The sequence below is a fragment of the Trachypithecus francoisi genome, unplaced genomic scaffold (genome assembly GCF_009764315.1).
Source record: "Trachypithecus francoisi isolate TF-2019V2 unplaced genomic scaffold, Tfra_2.0 Lachesis_group0, whole genome shotgun sequence".
Lineage (NCBI taxonomy): Eukaryota > Metazoa > Chordata > Mammalia > Primates > Cercopithecidae > Trachypithecus > Trachypithecus francoisi.
This window is the reverse complement of record NW_022681453.1, coordinates 138,743,711-138,768,483: the sequence shown is the minus strand read 5'-3', so window position 1 is coordinate 138,768,483 and position 24,773 is coordinate 138,743,711. Positions and strand designations below refer to the sequence as shown.

General features: G+C 38.5%; 1 protein-coding gene and 1 pseudogene across 9 annotated transcripts in view; both read left to right on the top strand.

The window, feature by feature from the left end:
- The window catches only part of ULK4 (unc-51 like kinase 4), a 735,134-nt gene that overhangs the window by 570,557 nt on the left and 139,804 nt on the right, over positions 1-24,773 (top strand). For all 9 annotated transcript variants that reach the window (XR_004437258.1, XM_033212151.1, XM_033212152.1 and 6 more), the window contains one exon: positions 3,864-4,049. Coding sequence is in view for 8 of the 9 variants with exons in the window: in XM_033212151.1 (XP_033068042.1) it covers positions 3,864-4,049 (186 nt within the window). In the remaining variant the exon portion in view is untranslated. The remainder of the gene's footprint in view (positions 1-3,863; positions 4,050-24,773) is intronic.
- On the top strand, positions 63-723 carry LOC117083939 (annotated as a pseudogene).

Genomic DNA, 24,773 nt, shown 5'->3' with positions numbered 1-24,773 from the left:
AATTGCATTTCTGTATACTAACAATTAATAGATTTCAGAAGAAACACAAGTATGACGTGACCATGGAGAAGCGAAAGAAAACAAGGAAGTATGTAATCATGAAGTGAATGCTTAGTCTCAGATCAAAGGCTTAAAGAAAAGGTAGATTAAAACCTAAAAAGAAAGAAAAAGATCCTAGTGTGCTAAAGGAGAAGTTTCTCAACACCGTTCCGCTTATTTTTCCAATATATCACACAGCTAGGCCCACCTTACCACATCCTTGTCAATACCAACTTTATCAACTTTTCCATTAAAGCCAAACTGGACTTAGTGCAGTCAGTGATGGACAGTCTGTATGCCAAGTGTATCCCTTGTATAACTGATTGTATAATGGCTGAAATTGAGAAATCGGGGCAGAAGTATTGAGTGACTCCAAGGATCATCAAGGATCCAAGATTTGAAAAGTTACCATGCACACACAGAGGAACCTACGCAGAAGACTGCCTAAAACAGAGAATAACTCAGCATTAAGTGTCACATTGTGGCCATGGTTGACCAGAGACCCTAAAAGAAGAATCCATAAGATTCCTAGAGTTCCTGTCATGTACATTTCTAACCATCATAGATACAACATGGAACTGATGTCAGATGATTATGGAGCCCCTTGGTTCTAATTCTTATGAGACAAAGTTCCTCTGCTTTTCTTAGACCAACTTTCTCTTGTTGCCAGTTCATTAAACATGCAATACCATAGGACAACAATAGCCTTTTCAAGAATGGTGCTGGAGCAATTGGATACCCAGTGGCAAAACTAAACAACAATAAAATCCTTTACCTAAACCTCATATTTTATATAAAAATTAACCCAAAATTAAGTGAATTAAATGTAAAATATAAAACTATAAAACCTTTAGAAAAAATATAGCAGAAAGTCTTCAGGACATGTGTTTTGGCAAAGAGTTTTTTGTACTTGCCACCACAAGCACAATTGCTAAGAACTAAAACCAGTAATTGGACTTCATCAAAATTAACTTTTTTTCTCTTCAAAAGACTCAGTAAAATGGATGAAAAGGCAAGCTACAGACTGGGAGAAAATATTTGCAAAACCATATATCTAAGAAAGGTGTATCTAGAATATTTAAAGAACTTTCAAATATCAAGAATAAAGAATCAAACATCCAGTTAACAAAGGGCAAAAGTCATGAATAGGTGATCAGATGTTCACTATCAGTTGCCATTAGGGAAATGTGAATTTAAACTACAATGAGATACCACCACCTATCTATCAGAGTGGCAAAACAAACAAACAAACAAACAAACAAACAAAACAACGCTAAGTGCTAGAGGAGATGCTGAGAAACTGGATCTTTTGTACATTGATGCTAGGAATGTGAAATGGTAAAACGCTACAGCTGCCTTAGAAAACAGTTTGACAGTTTCTTAAAGAACTAAATATGAATCTCCCATACAGCCCAGCCATTGTACTCTCGGGCATTTATCCCAGAGGAATGAAAGCTGATGTTCACACAAAAACTTGTGCAAATGTTCGCAGTAGTTTTATCTGGAATAGCTCCAAATTGGGAACAACTCACATTTTCTTTATGGGTGAGTTAGTTAAACTATGGTACATCTATGTCATGGAATAATACTCAAAAAGAAATGAACTATTGTTACACAAAAATTTGGATGGATTTTAAAGAAATTATACTGAGTGAAGAAAACCATATATACAGTGTGACTCCATTTATGTAAAATACTTGAAATGACAAAATGGCAAACCAGTTTGTGGTCACCAGTGGTTCAGGATGGAGGAGAGTGAGAGTTGGCTCTTACTGTAATGGAATCCTTGTGATAGAACTCTTCTTTATCTTGGTGGTGGTGGTTGTCACCAAATCTACACGTGTGGTTAAATTGCACAGAGCTAAATACAGTGTGTACAGACACACATATGCACACACATGTAACATTAGTAAAATCAGAATAAGGTTGATGGCTAATGTCTGAGCTGTGATACTGTGCCATAGTTATTATACAAGATGTTTCCATTGGGGAAACTGGGTGAAGTATATATGGAATCTCTCTGTATTGGTTCTTACAGCTGCATGTGAACCTACAAATATCTCAAAATAAAAGTTTAATTCACATGCAAAAGAATAAAATTGGACCTCTACTTACACCATATATAAAAATTAACTCAAAAGGCATCAAAGACCTCAATGTAAAAAGCTAAAGCTATAAAGCTCTTAGAAGAAAACATGAGCATGACTGGGTATGATGGCTCTTGCCTATACTCTCAGCACTTTGGGGAAGACAAGGCAGGAGGATTGCTTGAGGCCAGGAGTTCAAGACTAGCCTTGGCAACATGGTGAGACCTGTCTCTACACAAAATTTAAAAATTAGCCAGGTGTGACAGTGTACCACTGTGGTCCCAGCTACCCAGGAGGCTGAGGTGGGAGGATTGCTTGAAGCCAGGAGGTTGAGGCTGCAGTAAGCTATGTTTGTACCACTGCACTCCAGCCTGGGTGACAGAGAGAGATGCTGTCTCCCAAAAAACAAAAATAAAACATTAATCTTAGATACATGTCACTGAAATCATACATATACCCAAGTATTAAAAAAACAGAGTTTTCAAAATTAAAAATATTTTTTACTTCAAAGGACAATATCAAGAAAGTGAAAAGACAACTTGCAGAAAGGAAAAAAAACTTTTAAATTATATATTTGTTAAGGAACTTGTATTTAAAATATATAAAGAACTCTTAGAACTCAACTGTATAAAGACAAATGACCTATTTTTAAAATGGGCAAAGGGTCTGCCCAGACATTTCTCTGAAGATACACAAATGGCCAATCAGCACAGGAAAAGGTACCCCTCATCATTAGCCATCAGGGAAGTACGTCGGAAAACCACAATGAGTTACCCCTCCAGACCTACTAGGATAACTCTAACTAAAAAGACAGATAATAACAAGTGTTAGTGAAAATGGAATTTTCATACATTGCTGGTACAAGTGGCAGCTTTGGAAAACAGTCTGGCAGTTCTTCAAAACGTTAAATATAGAGTTACTATGAAGCGGGTCAATGGGTACAGTTACAATTAAATAGGAATACGGGTCTAGCGTTTCACTGCACTATAGTTAATAATAATATAATGTATATTTCAAAATAGCTAGAAGAGAGGATTTTGAATATTCTCACTACAAATAAAGGATATATGTATGAGGTAAAGGATATGTTAATTACCCTAATTTGATTATTATACATTATATATGTGTATTGAAACCTCATACTGTACCCCATAAAAATGTATAATTATGTGCCAATAAAAATAAAATAATAAAAAAACTTTTTTTAAAAAGAAGAATATATGACCTTCTGATTTTGTGCTGTTAGTTTTGTTTGAGCAACTATATACACTTTGAAAAAGATGCATTTTAAAAAGTATTTAGGCCGGGCGCAGTGGCTCATGCCTGTAATCCCAGCACTCTGGGAGTCTAAGGAAGGAGAATTCCTTGAACCCAGGAGTTCAAAACTAGCCTGGGCAACATAGGGAGACTATATCTCTACCCCCCCAAAAAAAAAAAAAAATTATCTGGGCAAGATGGTGGTGTGTGCTTTTGTTCCCAGCTACTCAGGAGGCTGAGGCAGGAGGATCACTTGAGCCCAGGAGGTTGAGGCTAGAGTGAGGTGTGATCATACCACTGCACTCTAGCCTGGGCAACAGAGTGAGACCCTGTCTCAAAAAAAAGAAAGAAAAGAAAAGTAAAAAGTATTCAGCAGACTACTCAGGCTGACACCCCCACCAAGCCAAATTTTACTGTGTTTTTTTGAGTACTAATACCATCTTCAACAAAATTTAAATGGTCTTATTTGTTAATTTTCAGCTTCCTGATGAAGATCCTGAGATTTTCGACATTTCATCCAAGTGCCTGTCTATACTGGTTCAGCTGTATGGAGGGGAAAACCCAGACAGCCTCTCTCCTGAAAATGTGGAAATTTTTGCTCATTTGCTGACATCCAAGGAGGACCCAAAGGAACAGAAGCTTCTGTTAAGGATTCTCAGAAGAATGGTGAGTTCACATAGAAACTGAGGACACTGGGTGGCTTTGCTGGCAGCCACAAGGGCAGTGAATAGCCATTTCTTGTACCTAATTTCAGATTTCCAGAAAATTTGCAAGAGTGGTAAAGAACTCCGGGTCACCTTTCTTCTTAATCACCTATTATTGACATTTGCCATATACTATTCATCTGCATATATACATATTTTTTCTGAACTATTTGGGAGTAAGTTAGAGACATTGTGCCTTGCACCTCTTAACATCTAAGTATGTATTTCCTAAAATAAAATTGATATTCTGTTACTTAAGTAATCAAAATCAGGAAATTTAACACTGATAAAATTCCTTTACCAGTCTTCTGTCCATATTCTAGTTAGGTCAGCTGTCTCAGTAACTTTCATAGCTTTTTTCTGGTATAGGATACAGTCCAGGATTATGTATTTTGGTAGGCATGTGTCTTTAATCTGGAATAGTCTTCGGTCTTTGTCTTTCATGATATTTTTGAAGATTATAGGCCAGGTTTTGTTGGTTTTTTCCCCCCCTCAGAGGCCTTAGGGGTCAGCATGGCCTCCTCCCCCTGGAACGAAGTGCTGGAAGGAGCTTGAGTGAGCATGCGGTCCTATTCTCCTTTCATTTATTTATTTTTATTTTTTATTTTTTGAGACAGAGCCTAGCTCTGTTGCCCAGGCTGGAGTGCAGTGGCATGATCTTGATTCACTGCGACTGATTAGAGCCCAGGCATTCTACATCTCTGTTGAGGCTGTGCATCTGAGGGGTCTTCAGTTAGCAGCCTCTCCTTAGAAGTGTCTCTGCTTTTCTTCCCACCTGGCCACCAACTGCCCTCTCCTGGGCCCACCTTGTGCATGGCAGCAGCGTCTTCATCAGCTTTTGTTGTCTGGCCTCATCGGAGGGTACATTTGGCCACCTGTATAGACCAGGTATTTTGTCGCATCTCCCTGAGTTTGGGTCTGTTTGATGTGTCTTCATGATTCGATTTGTGAGTACTCTAGAAGTAAATTGGTCCTTCTCAATCTATCACATCCAGAGGCTCTTGGTGGCTGTTTGCCCCTTACTGGTGATGTTAATTTTGATCATTTGGTTTAATCAATGTGTAGTTAGTTATTATTATTTTGTAGTAGTTGCAGAATGGATGTTTTCTCATCCTCAGCATTTATAATTCCCAGCATTCCACTCTAAGGAAAAACTTTCCCTTCTGCTTCACTTATTTTATTTAAAAATGCATATATAGCTGATGTCTATTTGAAAGTACTTTTGAAAACCTATTCTCTTTCTACAGTAAATCTTTCTCTGCTGATTTTGAAGGCCACTATTTACAGTAGCTAGTGTTGAAGTTAATAAAGGATGGGGGTTCTGTTCACCTGTCATCTTCTGGTTTGTCAGTCCGTGTTCACTTCTAGATCCTAGTACCTTGAGGTGTCCTTTGGCAGGTGGAAGCTGTGGATGTTCCAGAGAGTTGTACTCAAAATGACTTGCACCAATTTGATACGTAGACAGTTGCGAGTGACCCAGCTGAACCTGCATGACAGGTGATGGGTGACAGAACTAGAAGGGAGATAAACAGATTGACTCCCTCACTGCTGTGTTGTGCTGCTGTGTGGATGTGACTCCCCTCAACCCCAAAACAAGACTTACTAATCTCAGCAGAGTCATTACCTGAGTTGCAGGATTCTGATGGTCTAGTCCAGTTCCCCAAGTGTGGGATGAATACTTCTGAGGAGAGTAGGTTTTAGAGACGGTGCACCAGCCTAGCACTAGATGATGTGGAATCACGTAGTGAGGCAGTTATTTCATTTCCATTTTCTATTGGTCTTTCTGGTTATTTAAGGCAAAAGCCTCAGTTTGTTGTTGTGTCTTTAATACCTCTCTAATCCTTCAGAATTTCCCTTTTAACAGAGCAGGCCTCTCAAGCTCTCATCTTTTACAGTGGAGATGTTTCTTTAAAAAATTATTTAAAGAAAAAAGGTGAGTCAATCTGAAGACAAGTACTAGAGAACATAATAATACAAGTGATCTGTAGATATGGCAAAGTGTGAATTTGGTAGAAAATGTCAAAAACTTGGAAAATATTGGTCTGATACCTGATATGGTTAAATTTTGTAGGGATCTTTAGTTTCTTTGAAATTCAGGACCAGGTTTTTTTTTTTGAAACTTAGAATTTTCACATCTTTTTGGCACGGAACTTATACTGTATATTATATGATGCCCATAGGAGACACTCAGGCAAAGCCACCATAAGCACAGTAATATTTCTGTGGCAAAATGTATGAATATTTACACCAGGCAGGGGTAAATGAAGACCAAACATGGGCTCTTGTGAGTTCAGGTCAGGTTTTGCTACCATGTGTGTTTTTGAACAATATGAAATATGTGTTTTGAACTTACAAAAAAAGGTTTGGATTTTCAGAGCTTTTTAGATTTTAGAATTGCAGATATTATGGAAATAAGTTATGTTATTTACTAAAACACTGATCAAATTAATCATACAGATTAATTAGTAAGACCCCAACTTGTTCGAAATAAACAGATTCTACCGTCTTTTAGTTCGCTTTACTATTTAAAATGGCTTCTTTATAATATCTGACCTTCCTCATAGGGCCAGATAGATTTTGCTTTGTGGAAGAAAAGTTGAATCCAAGTGATTTTTACCTTTGTATGCAAAAACAGACGTTGATCCTAGTGCTGCTCATCTATTTTCTTTTTATTGTGGTAAAATGTATATAGCATAACATTTATCACTTGAATTATTTTTAAGTATGTGGTTCAGTGGCATTAAGCATATTCACATTGTTGTGCAACCATCACTATTTTCTATCTCCACAACTTTTTCATCTTCCCAAACTGAAATTCTGTGCCTATTAAACAATAACTTCCCACTCCTCCTTCTCCCAGTGCCTGATAACCACCGTTCTACTTTGTTTCTATGAATTTGACTACTCTAGGTACCTCGTACAAGTGGAATTATACAATATTTGTCCTTTTATGTCTGGCTTGTTTCACTTAGTGTAGTGGCTTCAAGGTTTATTCATGATGTAGCACGTGCTAGAATTTCCTCCTTTTTTAGGGCTGACTAATAATCCATTGTTATGTGTATACCACATTTTAAAAATGTTATGATCCATTGATGGACATTTGTGTTGTTCCACCTTTTCTGTCCCATTTATTGATTTTTAAAAACTTATCTCTGTTATTATCAGAATTGGCTCATGGATTTTTCAGTGGGTTACAATCCACGGCTGCCCCAGATTTGGCTAATGGAAATGGCTTTTGGATGTCTGCTTCTTCTTTTTTTTTTTTTTCTGGAGTGCTTTCAATCATAATGTGATATTCCAGGCTCATGTTGTACTACTACTCCAGCCTTGGAATCAGGCATTTCTCCAAAGAACTATGGAACCTTTCTGTGTGGTATTTAGGAAGTAAGATGCAAAAACGTTCTGGATTGGGATTAAAACAACTGTGTGTTTGCTTAGCAACAATAACAGAAATAGCCTGGACAGTCCCAAGATACTGTTTTCTACCCTCTTCTGGAGGGGACCTGTGAAGGTCACTCTAACTCTTTGATGTCTACTTTAGTTTTTCAAGAATGCCCATAATGTTTGCAGGCCTGCCATCTGTGATAAGTGCCTCAAAATCTTCTGAAAACCTTCTGATTTACCCTGGGTAAGTCAGTGTTGGGTCAAGTCATATAAAACATATAATCAGAGATTCTAGGGGCCCCAGTCAGCTCAGCTATGGCCTTGAACTTGCCCATCCTGAAGCTCAGTTCTAATTAAATGGAATACAGATGGTTTCCAGTTTACCATGGTTCAAATTAGGATTTCTCAACTTTGCACTGGTGCAAAACTGATGCTCATTTAGCAGAAACTGTATTTCAGGTACCCATACAACCATTCTATTTTTTACTTTCAATATGGTCTTCAATAAATTACATGAGATACTCAATACTGTGTTACAAAATAGGCTTTGTATTAGATGATTTTGCTCAATTGTAGGCTAATGTAAGTGTTCTGAGCACATTTAAGGTACGCTGGGCCATGATGTTTGGCAGGTTAGGTATACTAAATGCATTTTTGACTTACATTATAATGGGTTTATTGGAAAGTAACTCCATCTGTACTGAGGTTAGTACATTTGAAGAGAAATAGCAGCAGGTTACCCAAAGAGGAGTGTGATACCACCTGTCTCATACTTCTGGACTGATTTAGTCCTCCTTCCTCTTTGTCCCTCTGTTCTCTGTTTTTAATTCTCTGGCAGCCATTGCTTTGTAATTGTTGGCTTACTTTCTGTCCTTATCTTTACATTACCCTTGTTCCAGGGTGGTAATGTGGTCGGTCTTGTTATTTGTTGTATCTTCAGAATGTTATGGTGTCTGACGTGTAAAAGATGTTCGTCAGTTATTGCTTACTACTGTGTGGTAGTCTCTGTGTTAGGATTTTTGGTGCATTAATCTCCTTTAATCTTGACAGCATCCCTGGAGAACAGCTCCAGTGATTGTTCCCAGATCATTCCCATTTTATAGGTTATAACTTAAGGCTTAAGGAGCTTAAGTAATGTTCCCAAGGCCACCAACTAGGGAATGGTAGAGCTGGTATCAAGCCCAGGTTGGATTGCCCCAGCCCATTCTCCTTCGAAGTAGCTGGCCCCAGGCTGCTGCTTTGCCAAGGACTGATCTGAATTCCTCAGGCATTTGTCAGGCAGAATTTGACTGAACTTTGATCCAGACAGCACCTGAGAGATTCATTCTTTTATTCATAGAAAAACAAGTAATGGATAGAGTTATGACTGTGTGCAAAGCACTGCACTGGAGATATTGAAACAGACATGATCTTACTGATCCCTGCCCTCAGGGATCTCTAGCCAGAGAGACATGGAAGCAACCAGCTTCATTACAAAGCAGGATCCAATCAGTGCTACAGTGGAGAAGCCAAGAAAGTTCCACAGGAACAATCATTCTGGGGAGGAAGTTGGCAAGACATGATGTTTAAACTGAGTATGGAAGAATGTGTTGGTATTCTACACACTGAGCAGGAAGAAGCACATCCTGAGCAAAGACGCAGAAATCCATGGAGCCAGATTGGGAAGACATAAGAAATGGGCCAGGAAAAGCCAGAGCTTCACTGAACATTAACTTTAGGAGAATTTAGAGTTTAGACATTGTTGATGGAATTAAGAAATTCTGGTCTCTGAAAGAAAAGGCTGCCGGCAGCATCTTAATTGAATTAGTTTTCCTTACTGTGGAATAAAACTTTACCATAGTAGCTGTCACAGAATAGGTATTTAGCATTTACTGAGCTGAATAAGGAATGTTCATAAAATACAGCGTTTTTGCTATTGGCAGTTCATTTTTGGTCTTCAGTCCATATTGGGAGCTCGTGTTAGTACTTTGCAGACACACATAGGTCAGTCTGAGAAGGACCATAAAAGACATTTAGTTATCCCATAGTCTGAAGCTTCAGTCTTCTCCACAGTAGCCCTGCCAAGTTTCTGAAGACTGCATGAGAGTGGATATGCATATGGATAAAGGACAGGAACTTGAGTGATATAAGGAACACATGCAAAAATTTCCTGTGACTTTGAGGAGACCCAACTCTTAGGCTCGGCTCACTGGAGCAGAAGAATCAGATTCCATAGAGATACAGAGATACAGAAGCATTCTAGATTTATTACCTGGTGCCAGTAATTGGATTAAGGAGGCCTGACAAATGCATTTTCTTGACCGTAAGAAGTTAGGGAGGAAAAGACAAGTTCCTCGAGGACCTAGTTAGAGGATATTCATTAAGTACCCACTCCCACCAGGAGCACATCTAAAAAGAAGAGTATTCTAAGCTGATGGGGTCATCTCTTTTAAAACCCTGATGGAAGAGTAGCCTCCTGTGCCCAAAGCTGAGCGAGTCTGGATGGATTCAGAGGGCAAGCCCAAGATATGTTTGACTCCATAATTTACAGGTAATGAGCATGTCAGTGACTGGTTAAACCATGGTTGTTAGAGAATCATCTTGGGGAATCATGTGGCAGATCCTTCCCTGTGAATCACAGAAAGGGTCCTGGATTCTTGACTTTTCTGTTTAAAGTCCCAATCTTGTGACAGTCACTTTCTAAAACTGTAATTTTCACTAACAAATTAAAGAAATAGAATGTTTAATTTCTGCTAATAGAGATGGGATATGTTTTGCCTCTAGGGTGCTCTTTCTTATTTAGTCTGTATTTAGAACATCCAGAGAATGTTGAAGAAACCTAACGATTTAATTATCTGCTGTAATTTAACAGGAAGTTGGGAGGTTTTATAATTATACTTTCTGCTTTAGCTTTAAAAATGTGATGGAACTCCTTCAGATGTCTCCCAAGTTTACCTTTCCCTTAAACTGGATATCAATTGGAGTTTTCCCAGGGCAATGATTGTAGATTAGCTACTTGTCTCATAATTAAAGCTAGCTTACTCCAACACTCAAAATATTGACTACACACGAACCACCACAAATTTGTTCTGTGCCTAAAATTGGCTTAAATATATGCTATCAACTACTCTCTGAAAGCAGAAAAATAGTCCATGGGAGGGTGACTGTAATATGCTGATATTACTAACTCCCTGTTGCCTTCTCACCCATCTACCTGGTGCAGCAGAGGTGGAAGGAGTGTGATTTGCAATAACTCTCTGAAGATGAATAGTATTAAGGATTTGTTACAAATATCTGTTCCATGAAGAATCTTTACCCTGTGGTCTTCAGAAAGTCTTGCTGTGCTCACTATCATTTTCCTTCTGAATTCTCATATAGGTCACCGGCCCCTCTCATTCCACATGAGAACAGGCATGTTATGTTGCTGAAAATGAGTGTAATATAGCATCTCTTTATGTACAGAGTCATTACATTTTTAAAGAGACCAGATGAGGAAACTAGGAATTCTGCAGCCATTCTTTTAATATTTTAGCACCAGGTTGGGTTGTAGAATTTAGAATCAGAAGAGGCACTGTTTCTCCTAGAAAAGTAAAGAAATATTCCTTGAGGTATAATAAAAAGGTGAAATTATACCTCTCTCCCTCCTATTTTTCTTGTGGTTAAGACCTTCTATTCTTGACTTGTATTCTTAAAGGAGAAAAGAATGGGGATTGATGTAAAACCAGTAAAATTTCTAAGAGAAACACTATGCACCCAAATGAGTTAAACGTAAATTTAATCAATTTTATGAAATCTGGTTTTTTAGAAGATTTCCTAAAACCCTGAGAGGATGCTCTTAAGCGTTTCTGAAAGAGATCTTTTATTGAATCCATACACACCCGTTTGCAGTTCCACTGGAGAGGCATTCTCTGCCACTGATTGCCATAGGGTTTGCAAGTTAATTTGGGAACTCTTTGAATGATTTTGTTGTATCTTTCCAACAAAGAAAAGAAACATGGATGGCACTGGATGATATTATGTTAAATGAAATAAGCCAGGCACAGAAAGATAAACACCGCATGTTCTCACTCATATGTGGGAGCTAAAAAATGTTGCTCTCATAGAAGTAAAAAGTAAAACAGAGGATTCTAGAGGCTGGGAAGGGAATGGAAGGGGCATGGGAGGAAGGATAGGGAGAGATTTGTTAAAGGATACAAAATTACAGCTAAATAAGAGGAATAAGTCCTAGCACTCTATACCATTGTAGGATGACTATAGTTAATAGTAAAACACAGTTTCAAAGAGCTAGACAAAGTTATTGAACATTTTCAACACAAAGAAATGATAAATGTTTTAAATGATAGATATCCTAATTACCTTGATCTGACCACTATACATTATATGTATTGAAATATCACTGTTGACCTCATGAATATGTACAATAATTATTTGCCAATTTTTTAAAAAGTCTATTAAAAAAAAGAAATATAGTGCCTAAGATTTTTACATAATTCCCTGAAGAGATATTCCTGAGATTTTGAGCAAGGCAGATTCAGAAAATGGCTAGTGGAACAGAGTCATTTATAGCCAGTCCTTCTCAGGACTCAGACCTCAGTGTTACTATTGATAAAATGATAGTCCACCTCAAGAGCGTTGAGGAAATATATAGATCTTTCCCATAGGTATCGACAAGATCACACGTCACAGGATGTGACAGAGAAAACTTCCTTAAGATCCATCTGAACATGTCTCATTTCCCCACACATCAGCTCTCTACTTTCCTCCTCACTTGGGTTCTCCTCCTAGTATCTGCAGTTTGATTCCGTATAAGGATATATGATCCAGAGCCGTTGCAAGAGGTATTGAATAGGAAAAAATCAACCAGGTCTGATTGAGTATAGGTCTCTGAGGCAGGGGAATGTGAGCTAAGTTTGGCTGTAGATTCGTGGACCACAAATTGAACACAAAGGGTCAACAAAAGTTTTAGGTGGTTCTGGGTTCTCTGGTTTGGCTGTGGTTTCAATTCTCCCTCTGTTCTTATACTCAAGTGATTCAAACATTTGTTTCCTGCCTGACTTTTGAGAAAACTGGAGTTTGTGGACCCCACTTCATGGAAATTCCTAATCCAAATACCTGGAATATAATTAGTACCTTCAGTAGAGGTAGAGGAAAACCCATTTAATATGGTAAGTTTAATTTTACACATGTTCCGTTAAAAATGACAAATAACACCTTGAAAAGGTGATCTGGTGTTTGAAAATTAGGGTGGATGAATATGAAAGGCTACAAAATGAAATGCAAAATTAGATTCTAGTTGTAAAAAAAAAGGAATATGTATATAAGAGTTATCAATATTGAGATAATAGCTAAATCCACAGGAGTGGAGTCATTAATTCGTTCAGCAGTAGTATATTGAGCATCTGTTACGAGCCAAACATGGAAGTGCTAAAGGTATAATACATGAAGAACAAGACAGGCAACCCCTCTGCTCTCATGAAGTTTATGACCTGAATGGCTGAATACAGTATATTTCTTCCCAGAAATAGTATAAAGGATAATAATAAGCATCCAGGTTTGAGATTTGGAAAATATTGTCCGTTAAGGAGGTTGAAAAGTTTCATGTGTGTTTTAAAAATACAACAATGTGAAAGTCAGCTTAGTGGAATAGAAAGAATGTGGCCTGGGAGCCCATAGCCCTGAGTTCCAATCTCATCTCTTCAGTCAACTACTTGTACTGCCACAGACAAGACGCAACCTCTCTAAGTTTCACTACTGACAAAGCAAGCAAGTTGATTGAGATTTGTGTTTTTCCAACTACACATCATGATCCACTGAAAGCAATTTAAAGTTTCACAGTGCAGCATTTGTTATTTAAATAAAAATGAAATAGAACAGAGTAACAAATCTTAATCTATTGTTCACGGGATATTACTTTGTGAAACTTTTTTTCCCGTTTTCTGCATCTGTTTGCACATGTGGTTGTGCGTACCAAGTTGTGATATGAATTTTCTTTTTAATTTTAGAGACATAATTTCACTCTGTTGCCCAGGCTGGTTGCCTTCCCTTCCTATTTTTTTTTTCCAATCTGTCATTTGTAGCCCCTGTGCAGCATAATTTTCCTTCTGTTATGATTTCTTTTCTCAAGAGATTCAGGTCCCCTACTCCCTTTCTGTAATCCTAGCACATAAAATTTGTTCCCTGCTCTCTCTATAGCATCTTCTGCTCTTTCAGATTTCTGTTGCCATTGATGATATTTTTACTCTTCTTCTTATTATAAAAAGTCTCAAAATCCAAGAAAAGATGAAAGAATCATAGGATGAGCACCTGTGTAATCAAGAATTAAGAATTATCATTTTACCATATTTCTGTTGTGTGTATGTGTTTTCTAAATCATGTGAAAGTGAAGACATCATGACACTTGGTCTCTAACCATAATACCATTATCACAACTAAGAAAATTAACAATTTCATATCATTAATATCTACTTAATACTTTTTTTTTTTTGAGACAAGGTCTCACTCTGTTGTTCAGACAGGAATGCAGTGGTGCCCTCATGGGGACTGGAGCCTTGACCTCAGGGGCTCAATTGATTATCTCACCTCAGCCTTCCAAGTAGCTGGGACTACAGGCATGCACCACCATGCCCAGCTAATTTTCTTTTTTTAAAAATAAAGGCTGGGTGCAGTGGCTAACACCTTAATCCCAGCACTTTGGGAGGCTGAGGTGGGCAGATCACCTGAGGTCAGGAGTTCAAGACCAACCTGGCTAAAATGGTGAAACCCCATCTCTACTGAAAATACAAAAAGTAGCCAGGCGTGATGGCGGTTGCCTGTACTCCCAGCTACTCAGGAGGCTGAGGCAGGAGAATTGCTTGAACCTGGGAGGCAGAGGTTGCAGTGAGCCAAGATCACGCCACTGTACTCCAGCCTGGGTGACAGAGCGAGACTCTGTCTTGAAAAAAAATATATATCTGTAGACAGGCTCTACAGCCATACCACCCTGAATGCACCCGATCTCATCTGATCTCAGAAGAACAGAAATAGGGTTTCGCTATATTGTCCAGGCTGGTCTTGAATTGGGCTTAAGTGATCGCCTGCCTCAGCCTCCCAAAATGCTGGTATTATTAGTTGTCAAAAAATGACTATTGTAGTCTTTTGTTTTTAAGCCACATTCCAACCAAGGCTCACATACTGAATTTATTATTGTTTCCTTATCTCTTTTATCTAGAAGAATCTTTTTTTTTTTTTTTTAATGAAATTGACTTTTTGAAAAGCCTAAGTCACTTGTCTTATGGAATATCCCATACTCTGGAGAGTAGAATGATTGTTTCCTCATGATATTTTGGGTCACAATGTCCCATTGATAGTGGCCCGTTATACTGTATCATATTAAGAAGCATGTGATGTCAGTCATCTCCACTTTTAGTGATGCTAAGTTTAATTGCTTGGTTAAGAGGGCACCTGCCACATGTCTCCACTATGCAGGTGTGTGTTTCCCTTGCAATCACTAAGGCATGCTTGGAGAGATACATTGGAACTGTGTGAATATTCCTATTTCCCACATTGACTTTTTAAAGGGTAAAAACTATAAAAATTTGATAATATTTATGGAGCAAAATGGTTCATTTTAATACCTGAGGGGAAATATTTAAAATGTGGAAAAGACCAATCTACTTTTCTTGGTAACAGATATAATAACTCTCAAAAAGGGAGAAGAGTTGCCGGGAATACTGCTTCCTTCTATGATATTAATTCATTGAGAATCTGCCCAGTATAAGTTGTAAGTAAAAAGCTAAGAGTCCCTGGTGCTTTGCGCTCTGCAGCCTCCTGAGAACCAAGGGAAGTGGTGGGAGAAACACAAAGGAAAGCTCACTGTGAGGGACCATTTATTTATTCAACCCCTGAATATTTCCATTTAAGGGGAATTATTATCTGGTTCAAATAATAGTAATTGTAAGTTCCTACGGTGCTTTCCTGATGCTTAGTAATCATTTTGACCATCACCAACTTCACTGTGCAGCTTTTGCTGTGCAGAATGTTACAGATTCCTTTGGTAATTTGAGATGTCTTTAATATCATGCCCTTAACAAAACCAGTCTCAGAACAATGAGCATTTAAAGCAAGTTAAGTATTAGAATGAATATGTTTGAAAAATACTTCTAGGCCAGGCATGGTGGCTCACGCCTGTAATCCCAGCACTTTGGGAGACCGAGGAAGGTGGATCACCTGAGGTCAGGAGTTCGAGACCAACCTGGCCAACATGGTGAAAACCTGTCTCCACTTAAAATATAAAAATTAGCCAGGCATGGTGTCAGGTGCCTGTAATCCTAGCTACTCAGGAGGCTGAGGCAGGAGAATCGCTTGAACCAAGGAGGTGGAGGTTGCAGTGACCCGAGATCATGCCATTGCGCTCCAGCCTGGGCGACAACAGTGAAACTCTGTCTCAGAAAAAAAAAAAAAAAAAAAAGAAAAATACTGCCTTGTGTTTGTAAACAGCAATGGCAATTTTTTGAGGGACCTTCTGTTATGAATACCTACACTAAATGTTTTTAAATTTTGTTTTTTAAATAATTTAAATACAATTTTTCTTTAATATATATTAATTTTAAGAAATAAATTCCATCAATTGAAATAAACAATAACTAGTATCCACATTATGTTCATAGGAATATATCTCTTTCCTTAGCAAGACTGTTTCTAGGTAGATAGGCTGTATATAAAGCAAATAACCAGACTTTGGTATCAGGTTTTAATTAATCACAGAAAAATATAAAGAGAACAGTTCAGTTGGTAATTACAATATTTATCCAAGAGAATATTTTAAGTTCAAGCTGTTAGATGAGTTGAATTGAATCATATCATGTAAAATATGACTCTTGTTTTTTTGTAAACTGGTATCTTGAATTCAGTCAACAGAACTACTCCAAGATTTAGGCATATTATTTGATAACACAGGAGTTCCTTTTTGTTCCAGAATAAGTGATAATGGAAAACTAACTACTTAATGTAGATTCATTAACCTGGCAATCTAACAATTACGGTACATAATGACAAAAAGTTTCATTGGGATTTAATCTCAAAATATGAAACTAACATTTATCAAAGTGAATTTAATTTGTCTTTTAACAATGTTATGAAGTCATTCTAATGAGTTATTCAGCATTTTTCAGTACCACACAGAAAAAGTCCTCAGTAAGACAGAGTGACCACTCACTCAACAAGTAAATATTGAGTGACTGCTCTGTGGCACCCATAGTTCTCAATGTTGGGGATACAGCAGGGAACAAGACAGACAGAAAACCCTGCTCTAATGGAGCTTGCTAAGAAAGTGACATGATAGCCACATTTATTAAGTCAACTATGTCATATTTTACGTAGGGAAAGCACTAAGAAGAAAAATAAAGAGAAAGGAAAATAGAAAAGACAGCAGGCTATTTGCAGCTTTTAGATAATGTGACTAGGGAAGGCCTCTCTGAGATGACATCTGAGTAAAGACTGAAAGAAGTAGAGAAAGCAGCCAGGGAGTGTTTGGAGCAGGGGAATAGCAAGTGCTAAGGCCACAAGGCAGGTATATCCATGGTATGTTCTAGGGACTGTAAGGAAGCCCCTGTGTCCAGAGCAAACTGAGCAAGAAGGAGCCACATAGGATGTGAGGGAGACAACAGGGAAGGGTCTCGTGGAGGAAAGAGGTTTCAAAGGCCCTGTAAACCCTTGTAAACACTGGCCTTTATCCCCAATGAAGTGGAAGCCTTTGGAGGGTTTTGAGCTGAAGGGATAGACAGTCTGGCTACTGCATTGAGAGTAGTCATCGAAGAGGGTGAAGGATAAGAGATATATGTCAGGAGGCTGCTATATCGGGAGAGTCCTGATCATGACTTGGAGGGAGTAAAAAGTGATTATATTTTGGATATATCTTGAAAGCAGAACCAATAGAATTTGCTGACATATTAGTTGGAGACTATGAAAGAAATACTCAAAGATGATTCCAATTTTGGCCTAAGACAAAACTGAGATGGCTAAAACTGTAGGAGGAGCTGATTTGAGGGCAGAGAGAAAACCAGGAGCTCAGTTGAACATTTTACATTTAAGATGCCTGTTGGACATCCAGCTGGAAATGGCAAGCTGGCGGTAGGCTCTACAGGCCTGGAATTCCAATAGAGGGAGGTCTGGACTAGAGCAGAATGGTATCGGAATGTGGAATGCTTGAATGTAGATTCCGGAGGTTGCCAGTTAATGGTAATGACCAGGTATAGGTTAAAACAAGGGGAGTGAATCAAGTGTGGAGGAGGACAAGATCACTGGAGGGAAAGCCAAAGAAATGAGTAGTTTTGGAAGGACCCTCTCTGTGGACTTTGAAATGACCAAGCGCTTGATAAGGGTGGTGTTGAAGACACTGACAGTGAGCTGGGGAATGGGAGTGTGAGCGACCTGATAATCCACAGATAACTGCCACAGGTAAGAGTAGAAGGTGTTCTCTGGTGACATAAGATTTAAAGCTGGGGGCAGAGGGGCAGGGGATGCATGGAGGAGGGGTGGAGAATGACCAGGAAGCTTCTGTGAGAACCAAGGAGGCTTCCTCCGGGGCCAGCAGCTCAGGGGTATGAAAGACACATGCAAGAGGAGCATATCACGAGGGAAAAGCCCAGTTTCAGTTACAGCAAAAAAAGTGAAAGGCGCATCCTGGGAAGAGACTGAGGATAAAGGAGGTCTTGCTGGTGCCTCTGTCCAAAAGGCACAGTGAGTAGAAGGGATTCAAGAGGAGGGGTGAAGATGAGAATCAGAATATAGGATATACAGAGCCTCATAGAGATGAGAGCCCAGGGGAAGAAGGCTGACCTGGGGGGCCTGGGCTTTACATGGCGACCTACATAAACTTGGACACAATGAGGAATGAGATTGGCCTTGACTGTCCCAGGCCAACTGGATGGGTGAGGCTGTGAGTGAGCTTTGCTGGAGCCTGAATAGTTTTGGGACAACTCCTGACTCCAGCCAGGGCAGAGGTGACCCCCACCCAGAAGGCCTGTGTTCCCTATGTCCCTGCCCCTGGGAATCAGCAGAGATGCAGTCTTACTCTGAGGGTATGGTAAGAAGGCCTGTAGATGGACCTTTTTGCTCCATCACTTGGGGCTTTACCAGTGATTCTAAACTTCCTTGTATATCATCTTTCACATTATCAAAATTGCATAATGGCATGTTATGACATTCTTCATACTTAACCTTTCCAGCCCCATCATAAAAGTGAGTCTCTTATTGTAAAACTATGTAAGATATTCCTCAGTTTTCCCTTGCTGTTCAAATTAGTATTCCCTTTTGAATTGCCTTATCTTTTGAATTGTTTTGTCTTCACCCTTAAAGAGATTTTCTCTTCTCCAACTGTTAATCATCTAGTTCTGTGTTTATCTGTCAGACCCTCACTCATCAAAGACTTTGGTGTAATTCTTCTATCATCACTGGCACTGATTTTATGAAATCTCACATCTTTTGCAAGATTTTAACTTTTTTCTTCACTTTGGTATGTGACCACGTGAGAGCCAACTACTCATCAATTTATCAGTGCACTTGTTTATGCCCCTAAAGACTTGGGCTTCCCTAATCAATCAGACTTTCTGGGAACTAAGGAATTGAAAATAAATATGTAATACGTATCCTCTGCCACTCTCACTACCCATTTAGCATAACAAACCTATGATCCCATATGCATACATAGTTTCTATTTAAGAATTTGCCTTTAAAATCAAGCATCATAGCAAATGACCTTTTTGATCTGTGTCAGTGCTCACTTACTTTGATTTTTTAAAAATATTTTTGGCTTCTAGTGGTGATGAGTAAGGTTGGGCTAAACCACATGGTCTCCTTCCAGTATTTCTGCTTAGAACATTTAGGAGATGGCTGAGCAAGGGTTGGTGCCCCACACGTATGTCACAGATCAGGTCTCATTGGCATTTTAGACAACTGTGCCAGACTTCCTAGACCGGTATCCCAGTGATGGCTATGAAATTGTTATTGAGGCTTGTTTAACATTTTCTGTTTCAGGGATTAGTCTTTTCCAACACCATTGTTAAAGGAAATGTTTTGAAAGTGTTCCTGAGAATTATTTCTCATGGCATCTTGATTTCCTTTTTCAGTTGAAAGCATGCTGCTATCATGACCCCTCCTTGAAGCAAGTAATGATTAGCTCTCTCATTTCAAATTATTCTGCTTCTATTTCCAATTTATACCTATAACATTTTTATCCATTCTCCAAAGAAAGTTTCAGAGTTCCATACAGTACATATATTTTTTGGGATACTGAACACTTTTTTTTTCTTGTTTCACTTTTTTAAAAAAATAAATACTTTAAGTTCTGGGACACATGTACAGAATGTGCAGGTTTATTACATAGGTATACATGTGCTATGGTGGTTTGCTGTACCCATCAACTCGTCACCTACATTAGGTATTTCTCCTAATGCCAGCCCTCCCCTTGCCTCCCATCCCTCCACAGGCCCTGGTGTGTGGTATTCCCCTCCCTGTGCCCGTATGCTCTCATTGTTCAACTCCCACTTATGAGTGAGAACATGCGGTGTTTGGTTTTCTGTTCCTGTGTTAGTTTGCTGAGAATGATGGTTTCCAGCTTCATTCATGTCTCTGCAAAGGACTTGAACTCATTCTTTTTATGGCTACATAGTATTCTATGGTGTAAATGTATCACATTTTCTTTATCCAGTGTATCACTGATGGGCATTTGGGTTGGTTCCAAGTCTTTGCTATTGTGAATAGTGGTGCAATAAACAATAAACATATGTGTGCATGTGTCTTTATAGTAGAATGATTTATGATCCTTTGGGTATATACCCAGTAAAGGGATTGCTGGGTCAAATGGTATTTCTAGTTCCAGATCCTTGAGGAATTACCACACTGTCTTCCACAATGGTTGAACTAATGTACACTCCCACCAACAGTGTAAACATGTTCCTATTTCTCCACATCTTCTCCAGCATCTATTGTTTTCTGACATTTTAATGATCGCCATTCTAACTGGCACAAGATGGTATCTCATTGTGGTTTTGATTTGCATTTCTCTAACGACCAGAGATGATGAGCTTTTTTTCACATGTTTGTTGGCCACATAGATGGCTTCATTTGAAAAGTGTCTGTTCATGTCCTTCGCCCATTTTTTGATAGGGTTGTTTGTTTTTTTCTTGTAAATTTCTTTAAGTTCCTTGTAGATTCTGGATATTAGCCCTTTGTCAGATGGATAGATTGCAAAAATTTTCTCCCATTCTATAGGCTGCCTGTTCATTCTTATGCTAGTTTCTTTGCCAATGCAGAAGCTCTTTAGTTTAATTAGATCCCATTTGTCAATTTTGGCTTTTGTTGCCATTGCTTTTCGTGTTTTACTCATGAAGTCTTTGCCCATGCCTATGTCCTGAACGGTATTGGCTAGGTTTTCTTCTAGGGTTTTTATGGGTTTAGGTCTCACATTTAAATATTTAATTCATCATGAGTTAATTTTTGTATAATGTGTAGGGAAGGGGTACAGTTTCAGTTTTCTGCATATGATGGCTAGCCAGTTTTCCCAGCACCATTTATTAAATAGGGAATCCTTTGCCCATTTCTTGTTTTTGTCAGATTTGTCAAAGATCAGATGGTTGTAGATGTGTGGTGTTAGTTCTGTGGCCTCTGTTCTATTCCATTGGTGTATATATCTGTTTTGGTACCAGTACCATGCTGTTTTGGTTACTGTAGCCTTGTATAGTTTGAAGTCAGGTAGTGTGATGCCTCCAGCTTTGTTCTTTTTGCTTAGGATTGTCTTGGCTATACAGACTCCTTTTTGGTTCCATATGAATTTTAAAGTAGTTTTTTCTAATTCTGTGAAGAAAGTTAATGGTAGCTTGATGGGAATCACATTGAATCTATAAATTACTTTGGGCAGTATGGCCATTTTCACAATATTGATTCTTCTTATCCATGACCATGGAATGTTTTTCCATTTGTTTGTGTCCTCTCTTACTTCCTTGAGCAGTGGTTTGTAGTTCTCCTTGAAGAGATCCTTCACATCCCTTGTAAGTTGGATTCCTAGGTATTTTATTCTCTTTGTAGCAGTTGTGAATGGGAGTTTGCTCATGATTTGGCTCTCTGTTTGTCTATTACTGGTGTATAAGAATGCTTGTGATTTTTGCACATTGATTTTGTATCCTAAGACTTTGCTGAAGTTGTTTATCAGCTTAAGGAGATTTTGGGCTGAGACGATGGGGTTTTCTAAATATACAGTCATGTCATGTGCAAACAGAGATAGTTTGACTTCCTCTTTTCCCATTTGAATACCCTTTATTTCTTTCTCTTGCCTGATTACCCTGGTCAGAACTTCCAATATTATGTTGAATAGGAGTGGTGAGAGAGGGTATCCTTGTCTTGTGCCAGTTTTCAAAGGGAATGTTTCCAGCTTTTGCCCATTCAGTATGATATTGGCTGTGGGTTTGTCATAAATAGCTCTTATTGTTTTCAGATATGTTCCGTCCATACCTAGTTTATTGAGTGTTTTTAGCATGAAGTAGTGTTGAATTTTGTCAAAGGCCTTTTCTGCCTCTATTGAGATAATCATGTGGTTTTTGTCATGGGTTCTTTTTATGTGATGGATTACATTTATTGACTTGCATATGTTGAAGCAGGCTTGCATCCCAGGGATTAAGCCGACTTGATTATGGTGGATAAGCTTTTTGATGTGCTGCTGGATTCCATTTCCCAGTATTTTATTGAGGATTTTCACATTGATGTTCATCAGGGATATTGGCCTGAAATTTTCTTTTTTTGTTGTGTCTCTACCAGGTTTTGGCATCAGGATGATGCTGGCCTCTTAAAATGAGGTAGGGAGGAGTCCCTCTTTTTCTATTGTTTGGAATAGTTTCAGAAGGAGTAATACCAGCTCCTCTTTGCACCTCTGGTAGAATTCAGCTGTGAATCTGTCTGGTCCTGGGCTTTTTTTTTTTATTTTGCTTGGAAGGCTATTAATTACTGCCTCAATTTCAGAACTTGTTATTGGTCTATTCAGGGATTCAACTTCTTCCTGGTTTAGTCTTGGAAGGGTGTGTGTGTCCAGGAATTTATCCATTTCTTCTAGATTTTCTAGTTTATTTGCGTAGAGGTGTTTATAGTATTCTCTGATGGTAGTTCGTATTTCTGTGGGACCCATGGTGATACCCCCTTTGTCATTTTTTATTGTGTCTATTTGATTCTTCTCTCTTTTCTTCTTTATTAGTCTGGCTAGCAGTCTATCTATTTTGTTAATCTTTTTAGAAAACCAGCTCCTGGATTCATTGATTTTTTGAAGGGCTTTTTGTGTCTCTATCTTTTTCAGTTTTGCTTTTATCGTAGTTATTTCTTGCCTTCTGCTAGCTTTTGAATGTGTTTGCTCTTGCTTCTGTATTTCTTTTAATTGTCATGTTAGGTTGTTGATTTTAGATCTTTCCCGCTTTCTCCTGTGGACATTTATTGCTATTAATTTCCCTCTAAACACTGCTTTAGGAGATTCTGGTACGTTGTGTCTCTCTTCTCATTGGTTTCAAAGAACTTCTTTATTTCTACCTTTATTTTGCTGTTTACCCAGTAGTCATTGAGTAGCGTGTTGTTCAGTTTCCATATAGCTGTGCAGTTTTGAGTGAGTTTCTTTAATCCTGAGTTCTAATTTGATTGCACTGTGGTCTGAAAGACTGTTGGTCTTGATTTCCATTCTTTTGCATGTGCTGAGGAGTGTTTTACTTCCAATTATGTGGTAAATTTTAGAATAAGTGCTATGTGGTGCTGAGAAGAATGTATATTCTGTTGATTTGGGTTGGCAAGTTCTGTAGATGTGTATTAGGTCCGCTTGGTCCCTAGCTGAATTCAAGTCCTGAATGTCCTTATTAATTTTCTATTTCATTGATCTGTCTAATATTGACAGTGGGGTGTTAAAGTCTCCCACTATTATTGTGTGGGAGTCTAAGTCTCCTTATAGGTCTCTAAGAACTTGCTTTATGAATCTGGGTACTCCTGTGTTGGGTGCATGTATATTTAGGATAGTTAACTCTTCTTGTTGCATTGATCCCTTTACTATTATGTAATGCCCTTCTTTGTTTTTTTTGATGTTTGTTGGTTTAAAGTCTGTTTATTCAGAGACTAGGATTGCAGCTCCTGCTTTTGTTTGCTCTCCATTTGCCTGGTAAATCTTCCTTCATCCCTTTGTTTTGAGCCTATGAGTGTCTTTGCATATGAGATGGGTCTCCAGAATACAGCACACCTATGGGTCTTGACTCTTTTTTTTTTTTGTAGTACAATTTTTATTTTTTATTTTTTATTTTTTTTGGTTTTATTATTTTTTATTTTATTTTATTTTATTATTATTATGCTTTAAGTTCTAGGGTACATGTGCATTACCGTGCAGGTTTGTTACATATGTATACTTGTGCTATGTTGGTGTGCTGTACCCATCAACTCGTCAGCACCCATCAACTCGTCATTTACATCAGGTATAACTCCCAATGCAATCCCTCCCCACTGCCCCCTCCCCATGATAGGCCACGCTGTGTGATGTTCCCCTTCCCAAGTCCAAGTGATCTCATTGTTCAGTTCCCACCTATGAGTGAGAATATTCGGTGTTTGGTTTTCTGTTCTTGCGATAGTTTGCTGAGAATGATGGTTTCCAGCTTCATCCATGTCCCTACAAAGGACACGAACTCATCCTTTTTTATGGCTGCATAGTATTCCATGGTATATATGTGCCACATTTTCTTAATCCAGTCTGTCACTGATGGACATTTGGGTTGATTCCAAGACTTTGCTATTGTGAATAGTGCCGCAATAAACATACGTGTGCATGTGTCTTTATAGCAGCATGATTTATAATCCTTTGGGTATATACCCAGTAATGGGATGGCTGGGTCATATGGTACTTCTAATTCTAGATCCTTGAGGAATCGCCATACTGTTTTCCATAATGGTTGAACTAGTTTACAATCCCACCAACAGTGTAAAAGTGTTCCTATTTCTCCACATCCTCTCCAGCACCTGTTGTTTCCTGACTTTTTAATGGTTGCCATTCTAACTGGTGTGAGATGGTATCTCATTGTGGTTTTGATTTGCATTTCTCTGATGGCGAGTGATGATGAGCATTTTTTCATGTGTCTGCTGGCTGCATAAATGTCTTCTTTTGAGAAATGTCTGTTCATATCCTTTCCCCACTTTTTGATGGGGTTGTTTGTTTTTTTCTTGTAAATTTATTTGAGTTCTTTGTAGGTTCTGGATATTAGCCCTTTGTCTGATGAGTAGATTGCAAAAATTTTCTCCCATTCTGTAGGTTGCCTCTTCACTCTGATAGTAGTTTCTTTTG